The 26,038-nt window shown below is 39.2% G+C and overlaps 1 protein-coding gene across 1 annotated transcript in view; it reads right to left on the bottom strand.

Annotated features, from left to right (window-relative positions):
• Positions 1–3,330: 3,330 nt before the first annotated feature.
• Positions 3,331–26,038, bottom strand: part of LOC128541463 (protein bicaudal C homolog 1-like) — an 81,901-nt gene continuing 59,193 nt past the window's right edge. The window contains exons 6-21 of the mRNA XM_053511890.1: positions 25,071–25,124; positions 22,677–22,865; positions 20,812–21,063; positions 18,576–18,707; positions 16,976–17,192; positions 15,902–16,045; positions 13,825–13,997; positions 13,568–13,709; positions 12,019–12,172; positions 10,540–10,696; positions 10,079–10,118; positions 9,246–9,400; positions 8,704–8,857; positions 8,165–8,325; positions 7,745–7,844; positions 3,331–6,220 (exon numbers count right to left, since the gene is read on the bottom strand). Coding sequence (XP_053367865.1) covers positions 6,090–6,220; positions 7,745–7,844; positions 8,165–8,325; positions 8,704–8,857; positions 9,246–9,400; positions 10,079–10,118; positions 10,540–10,696; positions 12,019–12,172; positions 13,568–13,709; positions 13,825–13,997; positions 15,902–16,045; positions 16,976–17,192; positions 18,576–18,707; positions 20,812–21,063; positions 22,677–22,865; positions 25,071–25,124 — 2,355 coding nt within the window. The 3' untranslated portion in view covers positions 3,331–6,089. The remainder of the gene's footprint in view (positions 6,221–7,744; positions 7,845–8,164; positions 8,326–8,703; positions 8,858–9,245; positions 9,401–10,078; positions 10,119–10,539; positions 10,697–12,018; positions 12,173–13,567; positions 13,710–13,824; positions 13,998–15,901; positions 16,046–16,975; positions 17,193–18,575; positions 18,708–20,811; positions 21,064–22,676; positions 22,866–25,070; positions 25,125–26,038) is intronic.

Here is a 26,038-nt window from a genome sequence, read left to right as displayed (position 1 = left end):
CCATCAATTTAGCAACAAAATAAAATATTTATTAAGGTTATAATCTTGCCTAAGTTATGCCCCCTTTAAGGATAATGATTTTTCCCACAACAGCAGAACCACTGTGATCAAAGCTCCTGTGTAACAGCCTCTAATCTTTAAATGTGAATTTTCTTTTTTTTTTTTCTTTTATGTTTTTTTTTACCTTAAGTCTATAAAATGCTATAGCATTTCTTGGCCAGCACACAGCACTGCATGTTAGTTCAACACTGTAGGTGTTAATTGCACTCAAGGGAATTTGCTGTGAAGACAGTTCATGCTGATGCATGACTGGTCCCTAATGAAGCTGCTCTACACTGCATTCAATATAATCCAGATGCCTCGCCACTAAAACAAGACTTCTTATTTACCCACAATCCCTGCTGGTTATTTTTAGTCTAAATAGATTGAGGGAAAATGAAGTTCAAGAAAAGAGTTTTTATAGTCTGGATAAGATGGCTAAAACAAACAGTATAATTTTGCAGCATACTGTATGATGGGTCGTCCTGGGTTCAATTCCCACTTCGGGGTCTGTGAGCATGGAGTTTGCATGTTCTCCCCCTGCATGGTAGGTTTCCTCAGTGTTCTCCAAAGACATGCAGATTAGGCTAATTGGCATTCCCAAATTGCCTGTAGTGTGTTATTGTGTGTAAATGTGCGTGTGAATGTTTACTGGAGATCCTACCATGCTTGTACAAGAGAATAAATGAGAATAAATACAATGGTCACCATTGGCCTTCCTGGTCCTAGTTGGATTACAAAAGTGCCTAAATAAATGGATTGTGGATGGATGGTTAGCACTATGGTATTGCACCTCCTGGGTTTAATCAGGATTCGCTTGCATGAATTTTGCATGTTAACACTGTGATTGGTGGGTTTTCTCCAGGTACTTTGGTTTCCCAAAGACATACAGATTCCAAATTTCCCATAGTGTGTGTGTGTGTGCGTGATCATGGCCTGTGATGGATTGGCACCCCATCCAGGATGTATTCCACCTAGTGCCATAAGTCCCCTGGGTCCCCCGGTGTAAAGAATAAGTGAGTGAATGAGTGAGTGAGTGCATGAGTAATAATTCTGGTCATAATTTGTTGGCAGATTCTGTACCCTACAATCTTATAGACTGCAGATAGATTTTGATATTAGCTTCTAAAAAAAAAACTAAAAAAAACCCAGCAGTTTTCAACCAACATAGAATGTCCTATTAATAAGCCACCTACTGTAATATAGAAGTAGTGAAGACAGAAAGGCTGCAACGGCTCAAACTAAGAGAAGGCAAAGCAGGCATATGGCACATTTACAGCACCGACTAATCTCAGCTGTTTTTTCCTACTGTATGTTTAGGGCAGAGTTTTACAGTAAGTCAGACTTAATTATTTATTCATTAATTATTAATTCAAGGTTATTATTGTGAAGGTAATGTGAAGGTAAGCTAATCAATAATGAAATAGTAACCTCCCCAAACACACAGTTGATTTTTGTACAATCGAGGACTCTGTACTTATAATAAATTGTACCGATGAATAATTTAAAGACAGTAAAAAGGGAAAGCCAGGCGGCATTGATGGCTCAGTGCTAAGTTTCATGCCTGCCATGTGGAAAGCTTGGTTTGCTACACAATTGATTCCCAGAATCCAGCCATCCAGGCACCCCTAATACTGGTCTCAAGTCGGATAAAAATGGCCAGCAATGGCATCCGGTGTAAAAACCTGTGCCAAATCAAATGCTCATGTCATGAAAGACCAGTTGTGATGAACCCCTAACAGAAGGAGCTGAGAGATGAACAACAAAAAAAAAAAGGAGAAGTCGATGCCAGTGCACACATTTATGCTTTTATCGCCCTCTAGTGAAAACACAACAAGGCATAAATGTAGACAAGGTGTCAGGGAAATGGTGTAACCGCTTAACATGCAAGCTACTTATTGTAATGATCTGTTTTTGTTGCAAAAATACACCCATATAACTTATAAAAAACTCATTTTTCATTCTGTCTCTAACAACAACTTAAAAAAAAAGAAAGAAGGAAACCGAGCCTTTCTCTGGCTCGAATGCTGACGAGTGCACCGAGCAATCAGAAAACTGTGCTCTTGTCAGCAAATTGTTATTAGAGCCAGGCGTATAGAAAGAAACAGACAAGCTGGAGAAAGACTGATATCCAGTCTTTCAGTCCTGTCCGGTCTAATTTAATACAATACCACTCGACTGACCGACCAACACCATCAGGTCTTGAGTTTAGCCATGATACAAGCACTGGGTGCTTGGATACTTGATGAAAGATGAACTTTTTCCAAGCGCAAAGATCATTTACTCTTTGTTTCCACAATGAAAAACAGCATGTGGTCAGAGTGCATACTGGAAAGATACTTAGAAATCTTCTGGTAACTCTAATACGTTAATGCGAAACAGATTTGTAAGGAAATGACAGATTCCTTAAAATGACAGGATGATTTATTTATTTATTTTTTTGTAATTTTCTGTGCACGCTTCATTACAAAAAATACTTCCTAATTAACACTGGTGATTGGGTTGTCCGTTTACATCCGCTAAAATTCATTCTACATGGTTTCCAATGTGGTGTGGGGAATTCAGTGTCTCTGATGTCTCCTTCATGCGTCCAAGATCTAAACAACGGCCGGATTTCAATCATGCAGATCAAAAAACCTGACCGGATGAAAATAAAAACAAGTCTAAAATAGTAAATGTATTTTTCTTTTTTTGTATCCACAGGCCACAGGCCTCGAGTCATCCTGTACTTATTTTAGAACAATTTTGGCATGGGGGTCTGAACGTAAGACGCTATAAGATGATATAATAAAGAAAGGTTATTTTCAGCTTAAATATCTCCTTTAGTCTGCTCTTAGAATTTCCTATAACTTAAAACGTTTGTTTAGACATTAAAACATAATAAGAACGTTAGCTTTCATGAAGTCCATCTAGAGAAATGTCTGTGCTGTTGAGGTCATGGACAGGTTTGTGTCATTGTATGAGTCAGCAAGGGTGTTGTCGCGTTCGCGGCGGCTCATTCAAACACAAGGCAAGTTCTCTTTTTAGCAGAATTACATGTGTCACTGGTTCCACGTGCTTAGCAACAGCGACTGGATGGATGAAGCTGAGCCGGCAAACAGCCATACTAGAGGTGGACGGGTTCATTTGAGGATTCCAGTGAGATGGATCACGGAGGATCTGGCAAATTACACTTTTCTTCATTGCATTTTAAACAGATTTTGTTATTAAATGGAACTCGAGTAAGCCTTGGCTCAATTTTAAACTCATTTAAAAAAAAGAGTGAACACAATGAAAAACAATGGAAACATCTGAAAGATTTGCATACATTTTATTCTTGCGTAACAAGGCCTCCAACATGTAAAGAACATTCGATTGTACCACATGTTTATGGCGTTAATACAACTTTACATCATAACAGTACCAAAAGAGTATTTTATCTGTGTCAAACTCACAGATTCCAAAAGAGTCATTTGCAAGCCACTGGCCAACTAAAATTTTATCCAACTACAGATATGCACGACAGGGATTATTAAACTTTTGGCAGAGCAATACAGATTAGTGCTTTTGTTTATTCCCTTATCAGCGATAATACGAACGCTCCAATACTGTTATCCTGTACGCCACTGTACATGATTATCACAGAGCATTTGTTCATTTGGTTGTGAGTAAAAAAAAAAAAAACAAAAGAAAAAGAAAGAAAAAGTGCTGGCCCTGGTTATAAGGCCATGTCAAAATATTAAGACAAAATTTTTCAGTTTCCCTTATTTTCTCCTCTTAAGGAGTGAAAGACAAATACATCTATAAATCAATTACAGTTTGGTCACTCACAAGTCACACACACAAATTTTTAAAAATAGCATTTGATGCATATAAAGCACTAATCAGGTATATCAAGCAAGCAGCAAGGTACTGAAATCAGGCAGCTGGTGAACTTGATTGGAACAAGACTGCGGTGCTTTAAGTAGAAAAAATACATTATATGGCAAAGCGATTTCTTTGCATAGTCGTTTGATTTGATTTTGCAGGTAATACTGATGGGAAGTTTTTCTTTTTCTTCCGCTTGTACTTAACCATATTTGGTATAAAACCTTAAATCAAACACTACATACCGAACTACTGACTGATCATCCGCTGCTGTCTGGAAATGACCACGACAAACTAATACGCAAAATTCTAAAAGACTACAAAACTGCAATATGCACAATAAGTGTTTCAACAATACCTCTAATCACAAGGTAATACACAAAATATGGAACAATTAAATGCAAATACAATAACACTATACACGTAAAGATTAAGTGACGGGATTATTGCAGGAGTGGTTTAGCTACATCCGTGTTAAAATGCTGTACTGTAATAAAATACAAAAGGCGTTTTTGAAAAGCTTTAAAAAGGCACTTGATGGATTTGACCTCGAGAGAAGACTAGCAACATTCACAGCTTTATATGCCTATACGCTGTTAGGATTATGGACCTTTCTCTTCTGAAATGGCACATAGGGACCCTAACATTTAACATGAATGTAATAAAGCACACAAATGAACTTTCTTTTGAAATGTCTCATTTTATAGTTGCGTAACATAAAGAAAGTGGTGAAAGGCAGACGAAGAGGTAGTTAAAACTGCTGGATCTTGCAAACTAAAGCGCTGCATTAGTAAGGTTCAGGATTTGATCATTGTAAGTGTGTGTTTCATCCTTTGGTAGAGGTGTATGAGGGATGTCGGGGTGCAAACATTGATAGCAAAAATCCTTAGAAAATAATTCCTAGAAATTAGAAACAAAACATGGATAAAAAAAATTAAGCCTAGAGTATGTTAGTGGACACAGATCCGATATTTTCTTTTTGATGTGCGCCAAGGAGCAATAAGACAAGAATGAGGAAAAGAAAAAAGCCTCATGTGTCTCGTACTTGCAGCGAGCAGCGCCTTCATTTTCCTTCTTAAAGTTACCACAATCAAAGAGGCTACTGGGTGACAAATCCAAGACTTCACAGGTCAAAATGCACCAAGCAAGTCAGCATGAATGGAACCAAGAGCAAATACATGCCTTGTGTCCTTTTCCCTTTAGTGAATTCATGTTTCCACTTGGAGAATTTTATTCCATTCAGACTGACTGCAGTTTTTTCTTAAAAAAAACAAACAAACGAAAAAAAAATCATAATTTTCAGGCAACTCCAATATCGCCATGGTGATAAAGCGGCTAAAAAGTCATAAATTCTATGGCTAAATTGTGCCTCTGCTGCCCAAGTCTGACCAGCTTCATATTTTTCCTTTCTGTTTATATCCATCTGCAATAGTTTCAGCTAAACTTGGATTTGGATTTCCTAATGATTCCATGATACATTTTTGTACGTATGTCGTACAATTTTTAAACGTAAGCTTGCTGAAGACAAACATTCCCATGCACATCTCTATCTTGCAGTTTATTGGTCATGATCAGAAAGACTGCCGTCAAGGTGTTCATAGTCATGTCAGCTAAACAAATGGACCTAAATCTCGTCTTTGAACTATCTACTGCTGAAAACTGTAAACAATCTGAGTTCCAACGCATCGTAATTAAAGAGCCTAAAAAAAAAAAGAAGCCCTTAATCGAGGGGTCTTAATCGTAACCTTGTAAGTGCTATAAACTGTACGTTCTATGCACATCTTGCAGGGCAGACTAGAGAGAAATCAGCCCACAGGCAAAGTATTTAGTACTCTTAAAGTGCAAGGAATTAGTATGACACAAGTCTAAGAGAAGGATTTAAATAAAAAAAAAAAAAAATACTGAATTAAGTACACAGACAGCTCCTTATACAACAACAGTGCAGGAGCTTTATAAATCCTCCAGCATTTCCTTCATTTCCACATGAGTACCATACTGCAAAGAGTACCATATTGTACAAAATATTCAACATTTACACAAGTCAACCTCATTTCCAAACTCAACCTCATTTCCAAAAGACATTCTTTGTGTATTTTTTTTTTTTGGCACTGATTCCCAGGGTTTGGTCCAGTATTGTTTATTAAGGCATCGGGAATGGCTTTGTGCAGTTAAGGCTGTCTACTGTGCATCAGAAGGACCAGGGCTCACCAGCGCCCACTTACACTGGCAATGTCAGCGTGGTACTGGCGGGGCAGACGCCCGCTGGCGCCACCCTCTAGGAACGAGGACCGGATGTTTGGTGGTTCAAAGAGTTTCCTTCGGTTTTTGTTTAGATCTGTAAAGTACACCAGAAACACAGAGACATCAGTGAATAATGTGTACAAATATGTCACATTACATACCCTACAGAACATACACACAAACACCTTAACTTACCTTCCTCGATAATAAATATGTGTTAGCAGCATTGTTGTCTGTTATTGTAAAAAAAACTATTTCACCCCAGGATCTATAAAGTGTCTGTCTACCTATAAATGCTTTCTAAAGTCCAGCAGTGCCTGCAGTGTTTTAGAGAGCCACCAGACTTGAGAGATCCAGAGCTTCATGGAATACATCTTTTTTCTTACAAAAGACACAAAAAGTAAAGACAGGATGCTCGTCTCTCTGTACAAGATTCCATCACCCCAGACTATACTACATTTTTTACTGGCTCAAGACCTCGGCAAGAGAAATAAACACTGGCCCACAGGCATTTCCTGTCCTCAACACAAATTGGCCTTGTCCTCCGTGTACCTCCAAGCTCTGGAATTCACAAGCATGTCAGCATTGCCCAAATATAACAACAAGTATTAACACTAAAAAAGAGGTTCTTTGAGATATCCCCAGACCTGGACTCTGTATTTTAATCCCTTGGGAGAGCATCAGCATCAACAGAAACACCTGCATCAAACTTTAAAAAGCCGTCATTGTTATGAGATTGTGGATGCTTTTACCACAACTATGTAAAAAGTTGATTGCAATCATTTGTGCAACTTTTGATTGAAACCAAAGACTGAGAAACATGAGAGCAACCTCAAATAGCTCACATTCGTGTCTGATAGAGATACAGATAATAACAAGGGCCGTACCGAATGTAACGCAAAAGTGGGTATAGCAGATTTATTAACTGACTTAGGCTGTTTAAATTGTTTATGTTGTTTTTAGTAACTATTCCTCTATACAAAGTTACAACTCACAAGCGATGAATTTGCATCATATATTTAACTCAACTATTGAGTCCTCTTTGTCAAAGGTAATGGTCTCCCGCTGCGTTGTTTGTCCTCAAAGATTGTTTCCTCTTCTTTAAACTTCATCCATCTGTGCACATTGCTCTTGTCACTGCTGTCATCTCTGTTAACATTCTGTAGCGCCATGGGACAAAAGGAATTTTCATGAAGATGATTCGTGAGTTGGGTTCAATAATGGGGCAAATGCATCTCTTGTGCCGAATACTATGCTGAGTAGTGTCTTTGTATAGAGGAAGAGTTAGTCTACCAACATGAGCAATTTAAATGACCTATTTCAGTTAATAAATCAGCTATGCCCACTTTTCCATTATATTCGTACAGCCCTCGTAACTATCTGCATCTATACCAGAGAGGAATGTGAGCCGTGTGCGGTTGCTCCCATGTTTCTCAGTCTTTGGTTCCAAGCAAAAGTTGCTCAATTGATTGCAATCCACTTTTAACATAGTTAAGTAAAAAAAAAAAAAAAACATTCTGCAATGCTTTTCTGGTATAGCCCTAGTACAGCTGACAGCTCCATCCATGCATTCATTATTAAAAACTGGTCACTTACGACAGTAGGAGAAATCACACACCTGAGATGGCCAGGAGCATTTTCCGGCGTGCTCCAAATGTAGTAATTCCCAGCTCCTTCAAGTCCTGATCAGTCAAAGTGAGAAATGTCTGCAGGTCAATCTGTGAGAAACACAAAATGCCAGCTATTGAGCCTGTAGGAGCTGACACATCGCTAATGGTCTGATGCATAAGTCACAGTTTGAATTTTCTTTCTCTTAGGATTTAGCATCTTAAACGAGTATAGTTTTTTGTAAATTATATTTAGAAAAAGAGAGTTGTTCCAAGTACTAACTCAGAAGTTTGATTATCTAACTATAATAGCAAAAATGGACCAGCAATATGGACCAGCTGGGGCTTCTTAAGCCCGATACCTGAAAATCCTGCAAATCTCTCTTGGATGTAATTTTTTAAAATGTATTTTTTATTTTTTGGGATAGTACCTCCTGTTGCTGGAAGACATCCGTGTACTTCCCGAGGCCCAGCTTGCTGAAGAGCTCTGGCAGGTCAGAGCCTTTCATAGAGGTGCTGAGGTTACAGCCATTACTTCCGGTCACTGAAGAGATGCAGTCCATGTAGTTACTGCTGCTCAAATAGTGTTCAACTGTAAGTAAGATAGATATATTTTGTATATTTTTATACATATATACCCGATTTTTTTTTTATCCTTAATTTAGTCATATCCAATTTCCACCTCTACCAGTCAGGGGGTAAACTCTCACGTTTCCTCCCAACCACATGATGCCACCATTGGGGTCACAAATTAGCAAAAATAGCTAGTACAAGCTATCCGCTTGACTGGCTGTAGAGCTGAGATTGATGTAAGAGTGCAAAGTACTTTGTACCCCTCCCTCTGTGTCTTTTTATAATGGCAACACCCCAAAAGACACAACTGTGGCCTTGTGGTCTGCAAGTGTCCTGGTACAGCAGCAGTTCTGAAGGAGGACGACAGGTATTTGGGCTGCCTTTCTGCGCTGCTTACCTGACTTGTTCTGCTTCCTCTTGGGACTGATAGGTGCTGGGAACTCGCTGTGTGTCGGGAGCCCGCTCCCGTTCCTCTCCCTCCAGTTGTCCGAGTCGCTTCCACTTCCCACTCCTTCTCTGCTGTTGGAGCGCGAGAGTGATAGCGGAGATCCCTGCCATGAAACAAAACTAAGCTCCATCATGACTGTTTACTATGTGAGGGGTAAAGCTTCCCTAACTCACGGAGCTCGTAAAAATGATCCAAAAAACGTCTGAAAAATTAGCCTTGAGTAGCGACTCTGAACAAACTGTTCCATATCAGGAACTTGTCAACTCACTTTGGATTTTCTCATTTCTTACCATAAAACCCTAAAATGATATATTTCTGCAGCTCATCAACTCTCATCTTAACATCACTGGTTAACGTCATTCATGAGATAGGTCAGATGTGTTGAGGCAGGAGTGACTTACTGACCTCATAGCAGAAGGTTTCCACCAACAGACATAGACATGTAAACCCATTCCCAAAACACCATGTGAAAATCCAGAGTTTGTTCTCACCTCGTACGTAGTGGACATGGTAGGTTTGTAGGACACATGGTTGGCCCTGCGCAGTTCCTTAATGGTTTCCGCAGGCATGGACTTGGAGAAACCCAGGCCGCTCCATGTGTTTGTTGGCGTTCGCACCTCCGTCACTACCGGTTTCTTCAGCATGGCTGAAAATGCACCGGACCACAAGTCTTTCTGTAAATTCTTTACTTGAATTTAAAAAGTACATGATACTTTTGAAGATGTGCCCTAAGCTAATCAATCAAAACAAGAACATTGACTAAGCAGTGGCAATGTCAGATCCACTGTAATCATAATAATAATTTACTATTTGGCATCTTTCATGCACGACCAGCAAATGGATCGGCGAAGGAGGTTATTAAGATTTTGTTTATTGAAAAAGTATTGCGGGATGTTTATTGTAAAAGGAACCATTGCTGTAATGACATGCTAAACACTGCCAGATCTTTTGCCCTTCGGAAAATGATCAGTTCTATTCTATTGGCATGGTGGATTAAACATATCAAGACTGCCTCATTTAGTTATTTTGCAGCTGAACGTTAATTTGTCCTTTCGTCCTCTGTAACCGCATTATCCTGATCAGGGTTGTGTTGGATCTGGAGCCTATCACAATGGATTCTAGGCCAGAACACTACAGGCTACCATAAATACACACACTCACATACTCAATCACATCTAGGGCAATCAAAATGTCACTATTGTAACTACTGGCATGGTTTTGGATAGTAGGATAAAGCCAGAGACAGGAAACTAGGGACCAAAAGAAGTCTCTAGAATTTATAGGCCAACACTTCAATAGAGGTGTTCTTTTGTCTACCACTTACCTTTGGTTGCCAGCAACTTCTTCTGCTCATAGTCAAAGGCCTGGAGAGAAAGGATTGAGTCAGAGAGTGTTTAGGCTATGTAGGGAAGAAGGAAGTTGTCCTATGTATCGCCTGTCAGCTTACTTTACGAGATGCAAAGGCATGAGCTAAACACTGCCTTATTTTGTCACAAGTATTTACCATACACTAATGGACAGATTTGTGTTTACTTTTGACCGGTTCTAGTAATAAATAAAACAACACAAAGTCTGATGGACCCTTAGCATGTGAGAGACTTTCTAAACGGAAAACAAGTACAGCCTCCCTACAAGCATACAGTAGTACTTCTTGAAGAATTAAAATCTATGCATTGTGGCTTGTTAAAAATTTTCCATACTGGATTTCCTGAACACTGTAATGGATGGTGTAGCTACTCTGGCTATGGTAAAGGAGGATGAATGATAAGGTGCATGCTGGAGTACCTGCATGTTGGAGAAAGAGGACTGCGGCGGAAGACGGATGCGCTCCGAGTTTTGCTGGGCTGCTCGTTCGGCAGCTCTTTCACTTCCCGGTGCCCGTTTATCAGCCACTGGACTCTCGGAAGCACTGGAGTCCGAGTCGGAGAGCAAACAATCTGAACTGGAGAGTCAGAGGCAAATAAAGGTAGAGTAGAAGAGGAGGGAAAGGAGGAGGAAAATGAAAAGAAAACACAAGGGAGATAAGATTTTTGTAATATAATGACAACAGTGAGGGCAGGATCTCCCTTACAACAACAAAAACCAAAGTCATAGCATCATCTCCTTTATACGCACATTGTCAGTAAAGACTATTTATATAATACAATACAATTCTCCTTTGCCTCATTACAGCAATCACGAAGCTTATGGCAAAGATTCCATAGCGATTTATTTCTCTTCTCAAACAATTGGTTTGACGTCAACCACCTTTAAAACTGCCCCGAGCACTAGAAGAAGACCTAAATCTCTTGATCTATACCTTATAAATTCTGATTGACAACCCGTTTCTGTTTCCTATCAGACACTTATGAATGTAAGAGGACATTGAGTTAATTCTGATTAATAGTAAGAAGTGGTCTAAGTAAATCTAAGCCTGCAGATACATTTATTAAAAAAATTGTTGATTTTGTGTGTATACATTTTAAGAAGATGTTAAGAAATGTTATGTGCCTTATGAATGGCTCCACGATACAGGTCATAAAAAAGATGACGGTAATGATAATAACAGAAAGGGCAGGACCAACAAGATTTTAGTTCCAATCCTGTGAGTTCTTTCTACATTGTTCATGTGGAAATGCTCCTATTTTCGCTATTAACCATAGTCGTAATCTCTACTGTCAATAGTGATCTCTGATCACGGCCATTCGTGATATTTTTCTGACCATGTTTTTTCTGTGTAGTTGATGGTTCAGCACTATCCTACTAAGTTTCAATAATGCACTTGACAGTTCCGAACACAATTCCGGTAATTTTAGTAATCAGATTCTGACTTGGTTGTTTAAGAAATGTGAAGCTATTTAATGCATCAGTTAGGGATAAAAGAACTGTTGTCAGCTGAAACACATTAATCACTAAAGTAATAATGACCCTATCAAAGGCTCTTAAGCATTTGCTTACTTAAATCCACACGGTGACTTTTTTTTGGGCCGTGCAGTGTATTTTCTAAAGCTGCCAGGAAAAATACATTTGAATAAAGAATAAAACATTATTAAACAATCACTGTGCAACTATTGATGATTGCTGTGCCGTAAATTAATTTTACACCGGAGACATCGCTGGTTCTTATTCTGTCTTTCTATTCATTTATTGGCATTTGACTAGATGATGTCTGAACTTTAAAAGACAATAAAAATTCTGCATAAAATTAGTAACCATGCACACCCTTATCTAGGGGTTAGAATGTGTTATGCATTTGTGAGAGTGTGTCTGGATAAAAGAACATACTGTAAATGTGAGTTCTTTGTGCCCTGAAGTAACTCCACAGCCTGTCTCTTGCCTGAGGCTGTTTTACAGGAGGCCAGCATCTGCTTTAGCTCACTGCTGTTTCCCGAATGTGAGGGGCTCCGCGGCATGCCCACTTCCACGAAAGTATCAGATCCTGAATGACAAAAATCCGATCACACACACACCTTTACATTTAGGCATTTGGCAGAGGCTCTTATCAAGAGCGACAAAAAGTAAGTACAAAAGCACGTACGCACACGCGCACACACACACACACACACACACACACACACACCTCTGAACCAAATGACAGACATCTTTGGTTAACAATTGTATAGCATGACTACTCTTGGCATAAAGGAATCTGGAGCCGACCGCCCTCATTACAGCTTCACTGCTCACCAGAGACAGGAAACTCTAGTTTAATCGACTCCTGGTCTGAGTGAGGTACAAAAACCATACCCTTATCCTGGCTTTTGGAAGTTCAGCCAACCCAAACAGATCTTAATGGTTATAAAGCAGAAATTACCGAAATGCTTGGCTTTCAGGAAAGCATGGCTGAACCATTTGGAAGCATATACACATTAAAACATTAATGATCTGGCCAAAGTCAATATAATCCAATTTTAATTTAAGGAAGGTCGGGGGTTAGTGCCAATCAAGGAGTTTACCACAGTTATCCCTGAATAACATGGGAATTAGCAGGAAATTAAATTCACAGCTAGTACCTATAACAACAGCAGTATTTCTTTTTTCCTGGAGATTCTACAAGTCAACTACTCTACTGCAGTTTCACGTTCTTTAAAAAAAAAGACATTTAAACCCAATACAAGTATAGAAATGTAAAACTGACAGTTTAATTATGCTAGTACTGTATGTCTATGCTGCCATTTTTGAATAAACTATTTGCTTATTCAAACTTAATGACATGAACTAAAAGCATACACCGACATACAGTATACAGTACCAGTCAAAAGTCTGGACACAAGAATAGGTTTAATTTCTACATTCTTGAATAATACTGGATTTTTCTAATTATAAAACTATGAAATAACACATATGGCATTAGGTAATTAACTAACAACAACAATAACGGTCAGTTGTTATTTTAAGACATGAATTATTATCAAGCGCCATGATGAATCTAGCTCTCAAGAAGACCGTCCCAGGAAAGCAAGACCAAAACTTAACTTAAAAGTTCCTTTAGAGTTACCAGCCTCAAAATCAGAAACTAATTTGAAAGTGTAACTAATCTTTTGTTTTTCTTTTTCTTTTGTATTTGCACATTTTTCTTTGCTGCTATAACAAAGAAATTCGCCCACTGTGTGACGAATAGAGGTATATCCTATTGTATCTTATCTTATAAATCACCAATTAACAGGAGATTAGGGCCATTATGAAGGCATTAAGTAGCAGACACATCTCAATTATCAACAATATTTTGGATTCATTGTTTTTACAATGTAGAAAGCAATGAAAATCAGAAAAAAAAAACATGGAATTAGAAGGTGTGTCCAAACTTTTGACTCATAATCCATGGTGGGTGTACCTTGGTCCTGACTGGACTTGCTAGACAGTGGTTCAGATGGACAGTGAGTGCTGCCGTCCTGGACTGCATCTCCATGTGCCACATTCAGAACTTTATCAGCCAGTGAGGAGGAGGACATTCTGCCGTACATAGAGCTAGAGTGCTACAGCAGAAAACAGGCACAGAATCATTTTAGAATGTACACCTAATGTATTTTGCCATATTTTCTATGTAACTGGCACAGCTGGCACATTATGAAATAGTCGAGGCTATGTCACCTTGCCATTGAGGGACACAGCCTTGCTGCAGTCAGTGACTCCATTGACCTGTGGATCTATTGGAGCAAGGCCGGGTGGAGGAGACGGTGCATGATTTTGCGTGTAACTCTGGAGGAGGATGTTGGTCAGTGTGGCCTGGGTGGCTGGATGGATCATCAGTGGTGATGAAAAACCTGGGTATTTTAGAAGAAAAAAATTTACACTGTGTGTGCAAAAGGTTTTGGACACCTGACAGTCACAATTATATTTTTTGGGGGAAAATCCAATTCCAGATTTAGTCCATCATTGCTGTTATAAAAATCTCCAATCTTCTGAAAAGGTTTTCCACCAGATTTTAAAAAGACACTGTGGGGATTTGTGTTCATTTAGTCACAAGAGCATAGATGAGGTCAATGATGTTAGATGAGAAGGCCTGAGTTTTAATAAAAGTTCATAGCCATGGTTTTCAACCATTGGATTGAGGTCAGGGTTCTGTGGAGGACACTTGAGTTCTTCCAAACCAAACACAACTATGTGTGCTATGCTCTGGGACGTTTTCTGCTTGGAACAGGTTTAAGTCTCTTATTTTAAGTGAGGAAAATAGTAATGCTATATCAGACAAAGACAATCCATACACAATTTTGCTTCCAGTTTTATGGCAACAGATGAGCAAAGACTAATCAAGCGTCTACCTTTTGGATGTACTGTACATTTATTCAGTTCTAAAAATATTAATTAAAAGATAAAAATAAATGAAAATTTGCCCCTCACCACAAATGTGTTTTTAAATGTTCAAATCAAAACGAGACTTGTGATGAAATTTCATCACATAATTCACAAAACTGATCGACATTTCTAAAATACTTTGAGCACAGTATGACGATGAGTAAAATACTTGAATGGTGCAGCTGTTTTAAATAAGGCTACATATCTGTGAAAGATGATCTTGGCTGAGGTGGCTGTGAGCCCACTGCAGTTGCTCCGGTCAAAATTCACTAGTAGAATTCCTGATCTTTGAAAATGCAACTTGCAGAAGTGATGCATTTGGCATTTGTAGACATTCATAAACACCAATAATCGAATTTAATAATCATTCACGAACACCACTTGCACATTACAGAACATGGCTGGAAGCTATTACCACAACCCCAGTACAGTCCTGATCTCACTGTGAGCCATTGTCACATGTTCGGGCCATTCAAGGAGTTCTTGGGTGGCCAGAGTTTTATACGTGAAACAGGCAGTTCAATCATGGCTTCGTCATACTGAGAAAACTTTTTACCTTGATGGTATTCAAGCACTAGTTAAACAAGTGACAAGAGGGTAATTTTTACTTTGATAACTGTGTTCTATTATTTTGCACAATCAAAAGTCCCGGTTTGACTTAAATGCCCCTTATATCTTAATCAAGATTTCACTGGTGCTATGTTGCTGAGTTATTAAACAAAGAGCATGTATAATACTTTACACTAATAAAAAGGCTGACTTAAATAAAAAACATGCCTTGATAGATAGCCTTTTCATAGGGTGTCAATAAATGTATTTTAATAAGCACAAAGCTAAAATATATGTCTATTTGCACAAAATATTTCCCACATGGATAATTCCATAAAATAACATCCTAATGCTAGCTAGCCCTGCTATGTTCTTTGCCAAGAGTTTCTGAAATAGAATAGTTGGCTAATGCTAGCTAGTGTCCCAGCTACTTTGGCTAGTGGTTTAAATAATAAAATAGCCCAATTTAAAATAACTTGCTAATATAGTTTTATTTACAGTACATAATATGCTCATACTTGCATTTGTTTGCTAGCTTGTTTGCAACTTAGCTTACTAGTTAAGTCAAACAGATATACTGTAACAGGAGAGATAGCACTTAGCTGGCTAGCTTAGCTAATGTTTTCATTATATGTAAATTATGGACATGATTGTGTGGTTTTCTAGCTTAACTGTGAAAAAAGCTGCACTTTAAAAATAGAAACAATGCACTCGACATTTAGTTCAAGCTTCTAAATTGATAACTCGAAATTTTAAATTAGTTGGCAAAACTGGTGTCTTTGTGTGTGTGTGTGTGTGTGTGTGTGCGATATTTTTCTCACACCTGGTGTGCCGGTTGGACTGGCCAGTGAGCTGGACCAAAGTGTAGGACTAGGCGTTCCAGACGAGGAGATGTGCAGGGGACTGATGGAGCTGTTGAGGGCGTTAAGGAGAGAGTTGGGGGTGGACGGGGCACTCAGAGAAGCAGCTGTGGGAAATAAGCCTCATGAGCCATATGGTCTCTTTTTCAGTTTAATTACAGTGGTACCTCAGCATACAAATTTAATCCATTCCCGAGGTGAGTTCTTAAGGAGAAAATTCGTATTGCAAAATGCATTTTCCCATAGAAAATAATGCAAATGCAGATTATCTGTTCCAGTCACCCCAAAATAGAGAAAAGATCATAAATAATGTCTTTGCCGAAATTCTTAAGGCATTTGCCAAGGTATCAGTGTACGCATAAGAATGAGAAATAAAAAAATAACAATCAGTAATGTGAATTTACGAATCCATTAATTGAATTCATCAAGACTATCTTTTTTGAACTAACACAATCTTTTCACAATCTTTTCATCTTTTCACAATCAATCAATCAATCTTTATACATCCATGGACACTATGGACAATTCCACGCACATCACATCTACACTACATGTTTACGTTTACATTTTGGACCATTGCACACTTTAATAACCATTGCACAAAGACACTTTAATAACCACTGCACAAAGTCACTTTTTCTATCCATATTTGCACACCATTATATTTCTATTTGTACAGTATATTTTTATTTTCAGTTTCTATTTTAGTTCTATTTTTCCTAGTTAAATTTTATTTTTATTTTTTAATTTAAATTTTCTATTGTATTTCTTTTATTCATATTTATTACTTATTTAAGCTTTAATTCTCTTTTTAAGGTCACTGGCGGTCGTGTAAGCATTTCACTACATTTCGTATTGTGTATGACTGTGTATGTGACGAATAAAATTTGAATTTGAATACAATTTGAATTTGATTTAATAAGGAACATTGAAATTATGTCCTATAAAAGAGAAGTTCTGTGCAGCCTGTATTATATGATTAGCCGATACATGTTTAAATAATGTAATATAGTCTACTTTGTAAGCATCTCTCCTACCCAGGCTCGTGAGACCCAAGCCAGCAGAGGTCAGGATGTCGATGCCTACAGGACAGCTGAGAGTTGGGGTCAGGGCAGACGGAGGGCTGCTGGTGCTGCTGCTGCTGGATGAAGTCGAGATGGACACATACACTCCACTGCTGTCCAGCCCCAGCAAGTAACGCCGGGCTTCATACATGTTCAGAGCATTCCTCTCCACGCTCTTCACTATCACTGACTGGAGACAAATGATCAAATAAGCGATGGGGAGTCACAAATATCATTGTTATTTAAAATGATTAAGAACAGACTGTTTATTTTATCTAATAAAAACAGAGAAGCATTCAGTAGTTGATATAATATAATGTTATTATTGTTCGCGTTGGCACTAAAATCAGGACATTTTTGGTCATTGCTTGGAGAATGATGGAAGAATTAGGCTTAGCACAGCTTTTTTTCTGGGAGGGGGTGCTCTGATTCTCTGAGACTAATATACATTGGTAAAAAATCGAAGTCTGTCCCACCCATAATGAGATGACTTTGTGGCTAAGCACTATAACATTAGAAGTGCAGCCATCTTGGGAAACTTTTTTTTTTTTTTTGCATTTCCACCTTAGTGGCATTAACCTTGTCAATATAAATATTAATATTTAATAATAATACTAGTAATAAAATAATATATACTAAATATTAGTCCATCCATATTCTGTCCATCTATATATCCATTGTCCATTCCAGATTACACCCTACACCCTTATAGGGTCATAGAGGCCTGGATTCTATCCTAGCAACAGAAACTCAGGAATTGGATGTTTACGCTTTGCAATCATACAGTAAACTATGGGCAATTTGGAAATACCTCAACTGCATATCTTTTCATATTTAAAAATTAGGCTGAATATACTGTACATATCAGACATGCATAGTGCAAACCTAAAGATGCAAGAAAGACATCTTGCCGACTGCATTTAACATGGAAAATTGTTGCAAATGTACTGAAAGATTTGTTTAAACCTGAAATAAAGAACATCCTTTTAGGTAATCAAATATATAAAGATGATTATTGAATAAGAGGCTAGCTTACAGTAGTGTGCTCAATCATCATGAACAACTCATATAATGTACTGTATATAGAATGATCTTGTTGCCCATCCTAGCATTTGTTTTTAAAAATTACTGCTGTTAAACTAGAGGACCCTCTAGGAAATATAATAACAAACAGGCCAATCAGCATGTCATTTGGAGGAAGTCAGATTTATGCACTGAAACGGCGATTTGCACAGTCTGCTGATTTAGAACGGAGCCGTTTAAGGAAAAACACAAGATCCTGTTTCGTCGTCTGACCGTGAGTGAGGATATGAAAATGAATGCTCGGAAAAGAGTTCCAGTTTTCAGATTCCCAAGTAAAAACCGCACACTACTTTTACATGTGCCTGGCATTCAGTGCGTTCATACACCACTCTGACTCCAGCCTGAGAGGAGATCAGACCTTCAGGCTCCTTTACAGGTATAGAGTTATAGGTCATGAGTTATAACTTTTTATAATCTTGGTGGTATATATGTGTGTGTGTGTGTATGTGTGTGTGTGTGTGTGTGTGTGTGTGTGTGTGTGTGTCTATACCTTGCTAGGCTGTTTGGGTTTGGGTTTAACACTGATGAACACATCCAGCTGTTCCATGAGAGATGTGACACACTGTGGATCTACTGCAACGTCCTCTTTGATGTCAAACATGAGCACCAGTGGCAGGCAGCCCTGTATCACAACAATGTCCACACATACACACACGCAAACACAAACACACACACAGACAAACACTTATCTAACTATCCATTTAAGGATCTTCAACAGACCTAATTATTAATGCTGCTACTTAATGTTATGTCTAGTCCTAAATCTATTATTAAAATTATTTCAATTTTTTTAAAGCCATTTGTCTGCTAGGAAACAGTCGGATGTCCCCATAAGGTCAAAAGTCTAAGTGACATGTTGTCTTCTTCAGGATATAAAACCCAAGCACCAGACAGTGAGAACTGAAGAATAGAAAGCAATTTTCAACACAGTATTAAATCATTGGAACATTAAGTGCCTTAAGGACTACTTGGCTCACATCCTAAAGTAGCAAAGCTACAGTTATTGTACTGTGATCCACCCTCTTGTTCTCATGTTGAAAAGAACAACATCAGCAGGTACAGCGTTGAGGAAACTCTCTGCACATTGACTCAACAAACTCAGCAGGCTCTCTGGAGCCACTGCGAATGCTCTGAAACCTTCAGTTTAAGGCATTTACTGTACACCCTCACCAAACCTTCGAAAGATCTTAATAGGAAACTTTTTTATAGACGAGATTGGTTAATTGTTTTTTGATTGCCTTTGATTAAGCACCAGACACAACTGTGTATATGTGTTTGAATGTAGCTACATTAATAATTTACTCACTCATCGTCTATGTCGCTTTATCCCGTATACAGGGTCTTGGGGGCATAAAGCCTACCACAGGAGACTTAGGGCACAAGTGGGGGGGCAATCCAATCGCAGGGCACACACATACTGTACATACACACATTAGCACATTATGGGCAATTTGGGAACGTCAATTAGCCTAATATGCCTGTCGTTGGACTGTGGGAGGAAACCGAAAAACCCGAAGGAAATATAAAAGTGAATACCTTTTAAAAAAAAAAAAAAATTCTACACTATAAAGATAAAAACAGTCTGGCCAAAACGTTGGGATTTACAAAAGTTGGAGTACTCGAAGGAAACCCACTAGTCATGGAGAGAACATGCAAACTCCAAGGTGGCAACTGAACCCAGAACCTGGAGGTGCAAGGCGATAGTGCTAAACACTAAGCCCATTTATGATTTAATGATCCTAAAAACAAATAATGCCCAGGTTTGTGCTTTGCAGACTTGTAATCATAAAGACTTAAATCATGAATCCATCAATCTTTCTAGGAACCTCTGTAGTCCAACTAGGGACCGTGGAGGCCAATAGGAACCACTGTATTCATTTTCATTTGTACCACCGTGGTAGGACCTCCGGTCAACATTCACATGCAAAATTCACACAGTTTAGGCAATTTTTAAACGCCAATTAGCCTAATCTGCATGTTTGTGGACTGTGGAAGGAAACCAGAGAACCCAGAGAAAATATAAACATAAATATCCTTTAAAAAACTGAACCCTTCTACACTATAAAGATATAAACAGTCCGGCCAAAAAAGTCAGTATTTAAAAAAAAAAATCTAATTATTGGCCTACATCAAGCAAATAAAACTACAAAGACACACACAGGATCGAGAGTAAACAGCTGTGTGATCATAAAAAAAGCTGCTTGAAAGGGAGGAGAGGGAGCATAAAGATAAGACTTTAGATTATTCATAATCAGCTTAAACAATAGCTGCTAATACAAGTCAGGATGTCTCTTATTAACAGCTGCAGAGCTAAGAAGAGACAAAGCGTCTGTAAGTGCTGTAATTGCTTTTTTTCCTGCCGGGAACATTCTCTTCTTGTGTGTCCTCGAACGTGGATCCTATGTTTATGCTATTTTTTTTCTTTTGCTTTGTGCATTGACACCCCCGCTCTCGTTCTTACTGACCACCACGTAATGAGTCTTCTCCAGAGGGCTCGGCAATCTGAAGAAGACCACAACAGCAAGTGACGGCTAAAGTCACTGTTTTCTATTTCGCCTTAAGGAAGGAATGGAGGAATTCAGACACACACACAGACACACACACGAACACACACACAGAAAAAGAGAAGAAAAACAGAGAGGCAGAAATAGAACAGAAAGACTTAAAAAGGAAACAAGTCAGCAGGACAAGAGAGAACAGAAAGAAAAAAAGAAAGACTCTATTACCATGAGGTACTGGCGTGCCAGGCATACGGAGTCGATGGTGCCCTGGATATAGACGGTCGACTTCTTCTGCGGGCAGTTTGGATCAGGGAAGTGCACCTGGGCGCCGGTTCTCTGCATGATGTGCTTGATGTTGGTGCCGTTGCGGCCCATCATGGCAAGATGGTGCTGGGGCGCGATGTCCAGCTGTGTGCTCACGGTGATGGCGCTCGCCAGGCTCCCGGCTAAGTGCTCCAGCAACATGGCCGTGCCCCTCTGCAGCACAACCACAAAGAAAGAGTGAAATGATGGGTCACATCCTCCATCAGCTCTAACAGCAGCAACTCAATATCACAGAGCTGTACATCTTTAATTCTCTTTAATAAAAAAAAAAAAGAACATGATGTAAAACTGCTACAACCTGAAAGTGGATTATTTTCATATAACAGCATGACCTGGAATGTGTTATTCTGCTTATACTACATTAAATTATCAAATGTTACAAAAGGTTTTAGTTTAATTTCTCCCCGTGCTTGATGGGTTTCCTCCCACAATCCAAAGACATGCAGATTAGGCCTATTGGCATTCCCAAATTGCCTGTAGTGTGTGAATGAGTGTGTGAGTGTGTGTATGTGTGTGTGCCCTGCGATGGATTGGCACCCTGTCCAGGGTGTACCCCGCCTCGTGCCCTAAGCCTCCTGGGATAGGCTCCAGGCCCCCCGCGACCCTGAATACAGGTTAAAGCAGTTTAGACGATGAATGTATTTAATGCATATTTTACATATCTAGAGTATACTTTACTTTTTTTTTTTTTTTTTTACTTTTCCTCCTCTACATCCTATAACAAATATCTGTACCTTCTACTTCACTACATTTCTGCATGGTGTTGTGTATATAAACATAGTTGTATTAAACTTTACCTTAAGGAGAAATGGAAATTGAGGAATTCTACTTTTACTGGAGTAATATTTGATTTTATATATGATATTTTTTTTTACACAAGTACAGGATTTGTGTACTTTGTCCACCACTGCTTTTAACAGACTTTGCTGCAGCTATAAACAGTCATTTCTCCCCTGCATCTATATTTCTCTCATTGTTAAAAACTATAAAATGAAAAAAAAAAAATGCAGTTTGTCATGTTAGAGAAAACCCCAGGAACTGAAAACTATTGAAAACTCTCCTGTCGTCCTGATATTGGGAAAGTTATAGAAATGTTTTTCCTGGCAAAAAAAAAAAAAAAAAATTAATCATGTCAAAGATTACACATTACATGTTTTTTTTTTAATTCATCAGCTTATAATTACGCTTAGTTCATGTGAAGCGTCCTGTGAAGCGTATAACGTACAAATCCCTGTGTATAAACTGTTACTATAGAAACTTAATACAAACTTGTTTATTGGAAACCTAAAAAATATCATCATCCTTGAGTCATGCTGTTATACAAAAACGAATCCACATATTCTAGTTCGAGGATTCAATCCGCACTGATTAAAATTTCTTGTACGACTCATAATAATATGACATATACTTCTGGCCTCTTGCAATGATCTAGATTCTTTTTTTTTATAGGTCAGATGTTGGACAGGAAGAATTGGAGGACGTACTGCTTTGACCCCTTTGCCTCCCATTCACTGCCTGTAGAGGAACTTGGCTTTGGTTTGGGTATTACCACCCAAGAACATGCCACACATTGAACTTGCCTTCAGAAGGCAGACCTGGAGCCTTTTTTCAACAGGTCTGGCTCCAGCAGGCCACATGGTGGTGATAAGAGGATTATGAGCAACAGATCAGGCTGCAAGTCAATACCAGCTTTTGAAACGTTTCATAAAAAAAAAACACACAACCTGTAATACCAGTGTGAGTTGAATGATGTGTGTTGTTCATACCTTGACAGCTGCAATGTTATTCTGGGAGCCCCTTACAACCCCGGTAGCACCGTAGAGCCTAGAGCGCTGCTTGAAGGCCACAGAGATGTTGTATGTCTGAGAGATGTGCTGGATGGCTGGAGAGCTAGGGTCAGGGTTCAGCTGTACTATGACCGGCAGCTCGAACATTAACACCAGAGGCAGCAGCTCCTTCAAAGAGAAAAAATAAAAATGCTTCGTCCATATTCACTTTAATCTCGTATCTCAGATATTTAATACCTGGTGATCAGTATAAACGGGAACTCAGTATTTGGCGCCACCACTGGGGATGTGACCTTAGCCAAATCCACACCCAAAACCGCTTTGTTTGGCCTGTGGCCACATAAACTTTTAAAATGCACAGAAGAATTAAAGTTCTTTGCTAAATTCCTGTGGTCATAGATGCAAGTTACAAAGGACTCCGGAGAGACGAGTCCCCACACAAATGAATCATGAGCAAAAACATTGCTCCATATTATCGTCATCTGTGATTTTGATTCTTCATGTGCCCTAGAAAATGAAATGCTAAACAAAAGCGACCAGTCAGACAAAATGCAGCCTTGATTAGTACCATATGTGACAGGGCCTGCGCATGCACTCACATTCTATACCAGGGGCTAAAAAGAAAGGCCTTGTGAAGCCCTTCAGATGTGGTAAAGGAAGGAACTTCCCCTGAAATGTAAAGGCCTCCATCCATCAGGCTGAGCAGAAACATCAGCAGCAGTCAAGGACTAAGTGCTTATGCTTTAACATTCCTATGGTGCATGTAAGCTAACAATTTCCTTCTTCCCATGGGGCTTAAAACCAATACGCAGGTTCTGACACTATTCATAAAGGCATCCTATCTGGATTTTACTCAGAAAGGATCATTTTAAATGGAGGATCGCTAACTGTAATGCGTTTGGTTTGCTGCATATTTGTGAAAAAGAGTCTTTATGAATCATCCTGGCTTGTAATAAAAGAATGAGCTCAGATCCAAGAAGAATGCAAGTCTAATTTTTTAATCGCCTAATCTCACTGAAGCATTGAAACAACAGTTTAATTCTCCGAAAGCCAATAAGACACATGGGTTCTGGTCAACCTTGCTAGAAAGACGACTACAGTAAGATGAAAAACGCTGCTCACGATAGTAAACGGTGCCTTCATGAAGCCTCATGAATATTAATATCGGCTTGCAGGTCTCGGGTCCCACGCTGGCAGGGAAAGAGAAAGGAAACCTTAAAATTTCAGTCTGCTACTTAAATGGGTCAGTCCAACGTACTCCATCTCTCTTCATGCTGTCCACTAGCTGTCAAGACAAATGAGCAAAACTAAGGCAGGCACTTCTTCAAAGACCGAGAGGAAAAGGGAAAAGTGGAGATGATTGGAGTGGTCAGGAGTGGAATTTCCAGCAACGTAAGTCACGCGAGAAAGGGAGAGAAAATGAAAGAGCGAGAGAGCGAGCTAGTGGCTTGTTGGTTTTTTTCAATGCCAAGTATATGTTTCACCCACATCGCTTTGCTTATACTTTATGACTCAAAACCCACACTCGGACTTCCTGGATAGGTGCTCATTTCTTACAAATTGCTTTATAAATGGTAAAAAGTTTGTTATCATTTCTAGTGTAAAAACCCATAATTAGTTGGGGCTCAGTTTCTGAACAAAATCCCAAAAAAGGGGATCTGGTCTTGTTCGTGCTTGTTTTTTTTTTTTTAAGGAGGAACCTCAGTAGGCTTGTAACCTGAGGAAAGAACCAGGGTGCCATTGAATCGCAACAGAGCAGCAAAAACACTCGAACGGCCAAGGACGCCAGCGACTTACAAGATTTTAGAGCTCGGCTCTGGGTCACTGCCATGTGTTTTACATCAGAAATACACCAATCCACAGCGTCAAATCTCATGCCCTGGTTTCACCTTCATTTACCTACATCCAAATCTGGATCAGACTTCTCTTTCTACATCTCCACCCCCATGTTCTACCACATCTGATCTGACTAATCTGATTTGTAACCGTCTTTGGTAGCTTCGGGGTATCTTAGAACTGAACCGCTAGAATGTACAGAACAAGGTTGCTCCAGGACTATTTTTATGGCTTTGTAAAGGTCTTACCAGCAGAGGGAGACACGCCAAGTCTTCATTCAGAGGCTTTTCCTTGACTCGCAAAAGGAATGCAGGTGAAAAACAGATCTGATGCGTTGAGAACAGTATACATGTCAACATCATGCACGTCCAACAACCTAACCATAGCCTCCGCTTAGAAACGTTCATCTACTGTCCAGGACAGCATGTTGGATGTGTTGAAGTAAGACCTGAAGGAATTAACTATGTGTTCTCATGCACGGCTCATAACAAGCAGCTATAAAGTATTTATGAGCCACTGTCCAGTGTTTTTGCTTACCCTGATTCTGGCCCGGGCTGCCTCTACTCCTCCTGGCTGGCCTGCAATAGACACCTACAGAGACAGAGGCAGAAAATTCACATTACTAAACACACACACACGTGCTTGGTGCATGTGAGGCCGTGAAGTTATTGAACAAATGTAACGCCGCGTTTGTTTCTCTTTTTCCCATCAGTTCTGAGTCAACCGAAGTGAGTAGTAATAAACAGATGGGTGTAACCAGGGACAGATAATAAAGCTTTTCAGACCTTTTTTTTTTTTTTATGAAACTGTAGACACAGCTCAGGATGTTTAACATTCCTGCAGTCTTCTTTAAAATGAAACATGTGTTGTCATAATGAAATACTGCATCTCTTGAAAGCACAAACAAAAGCCTCGCCATCAACTGTTATCGTTGGTGCATGACCAAGTCCCTGGATCATTCTGCAGGCGTAATCAGTAGTGTGAGGGGGCCAACACATTTTCTTATTGCATACCTTTTAACTGTTATTGACATGACAGCGTGAATTCTGACAGTCATATTAGTATCGATTTAGTGCAGACATTTCACTGCCATGATAAGGAAACCATAGAACCTAGAGGAATCCCAGGCGAAGATGAGGACAGGATTTGAATTTCTGTAAGGACAAAAACCCTATAGGGGAGTCTGGAGCTGAGATTTGGTGACGCTACCTGCTGTGCCATCATGGCATCACACTCAGGATGGTGCAAAGCTCAATTTACATTTACATTTAGGCATTTGGCAGACACTCTTATCCAGAGCGACTTACTTTTTTATCTTATTACACATCTGAGCAGTTGAGGGTTAAGGGCCTTGCTCAAGGGCCCAACAGTGGCAACTTAGTGATTGTGGGGTTTGAACCTCTTCCGAACCGTAGTCCAATGCCTTAACCACTGAGCTACCCCTGGCCCAATTTCCAGATGCTCTGCTGCCTCAAAACTTGTACTGAGTTGGAAACATATCTTAT

This window comes from Clarias gariepinus, chromosome 14 (assembly GCF_024256425.1).
Source record: "Clarias gariepinus isolate MV-2021 ecotype Netherlands chromosome 14, CGAR_prim_01v2, whole genome shotgun sequence".
Lineage (NCBI taxonomy): Eukaryota > Metazoa > Chordata > Actinopteri > Siluriformes > Clariidae > Clarias > Clarias gariepinus.
This window is presented reverse-complemented; position numbering and strand designations above follow the sequence as displayed.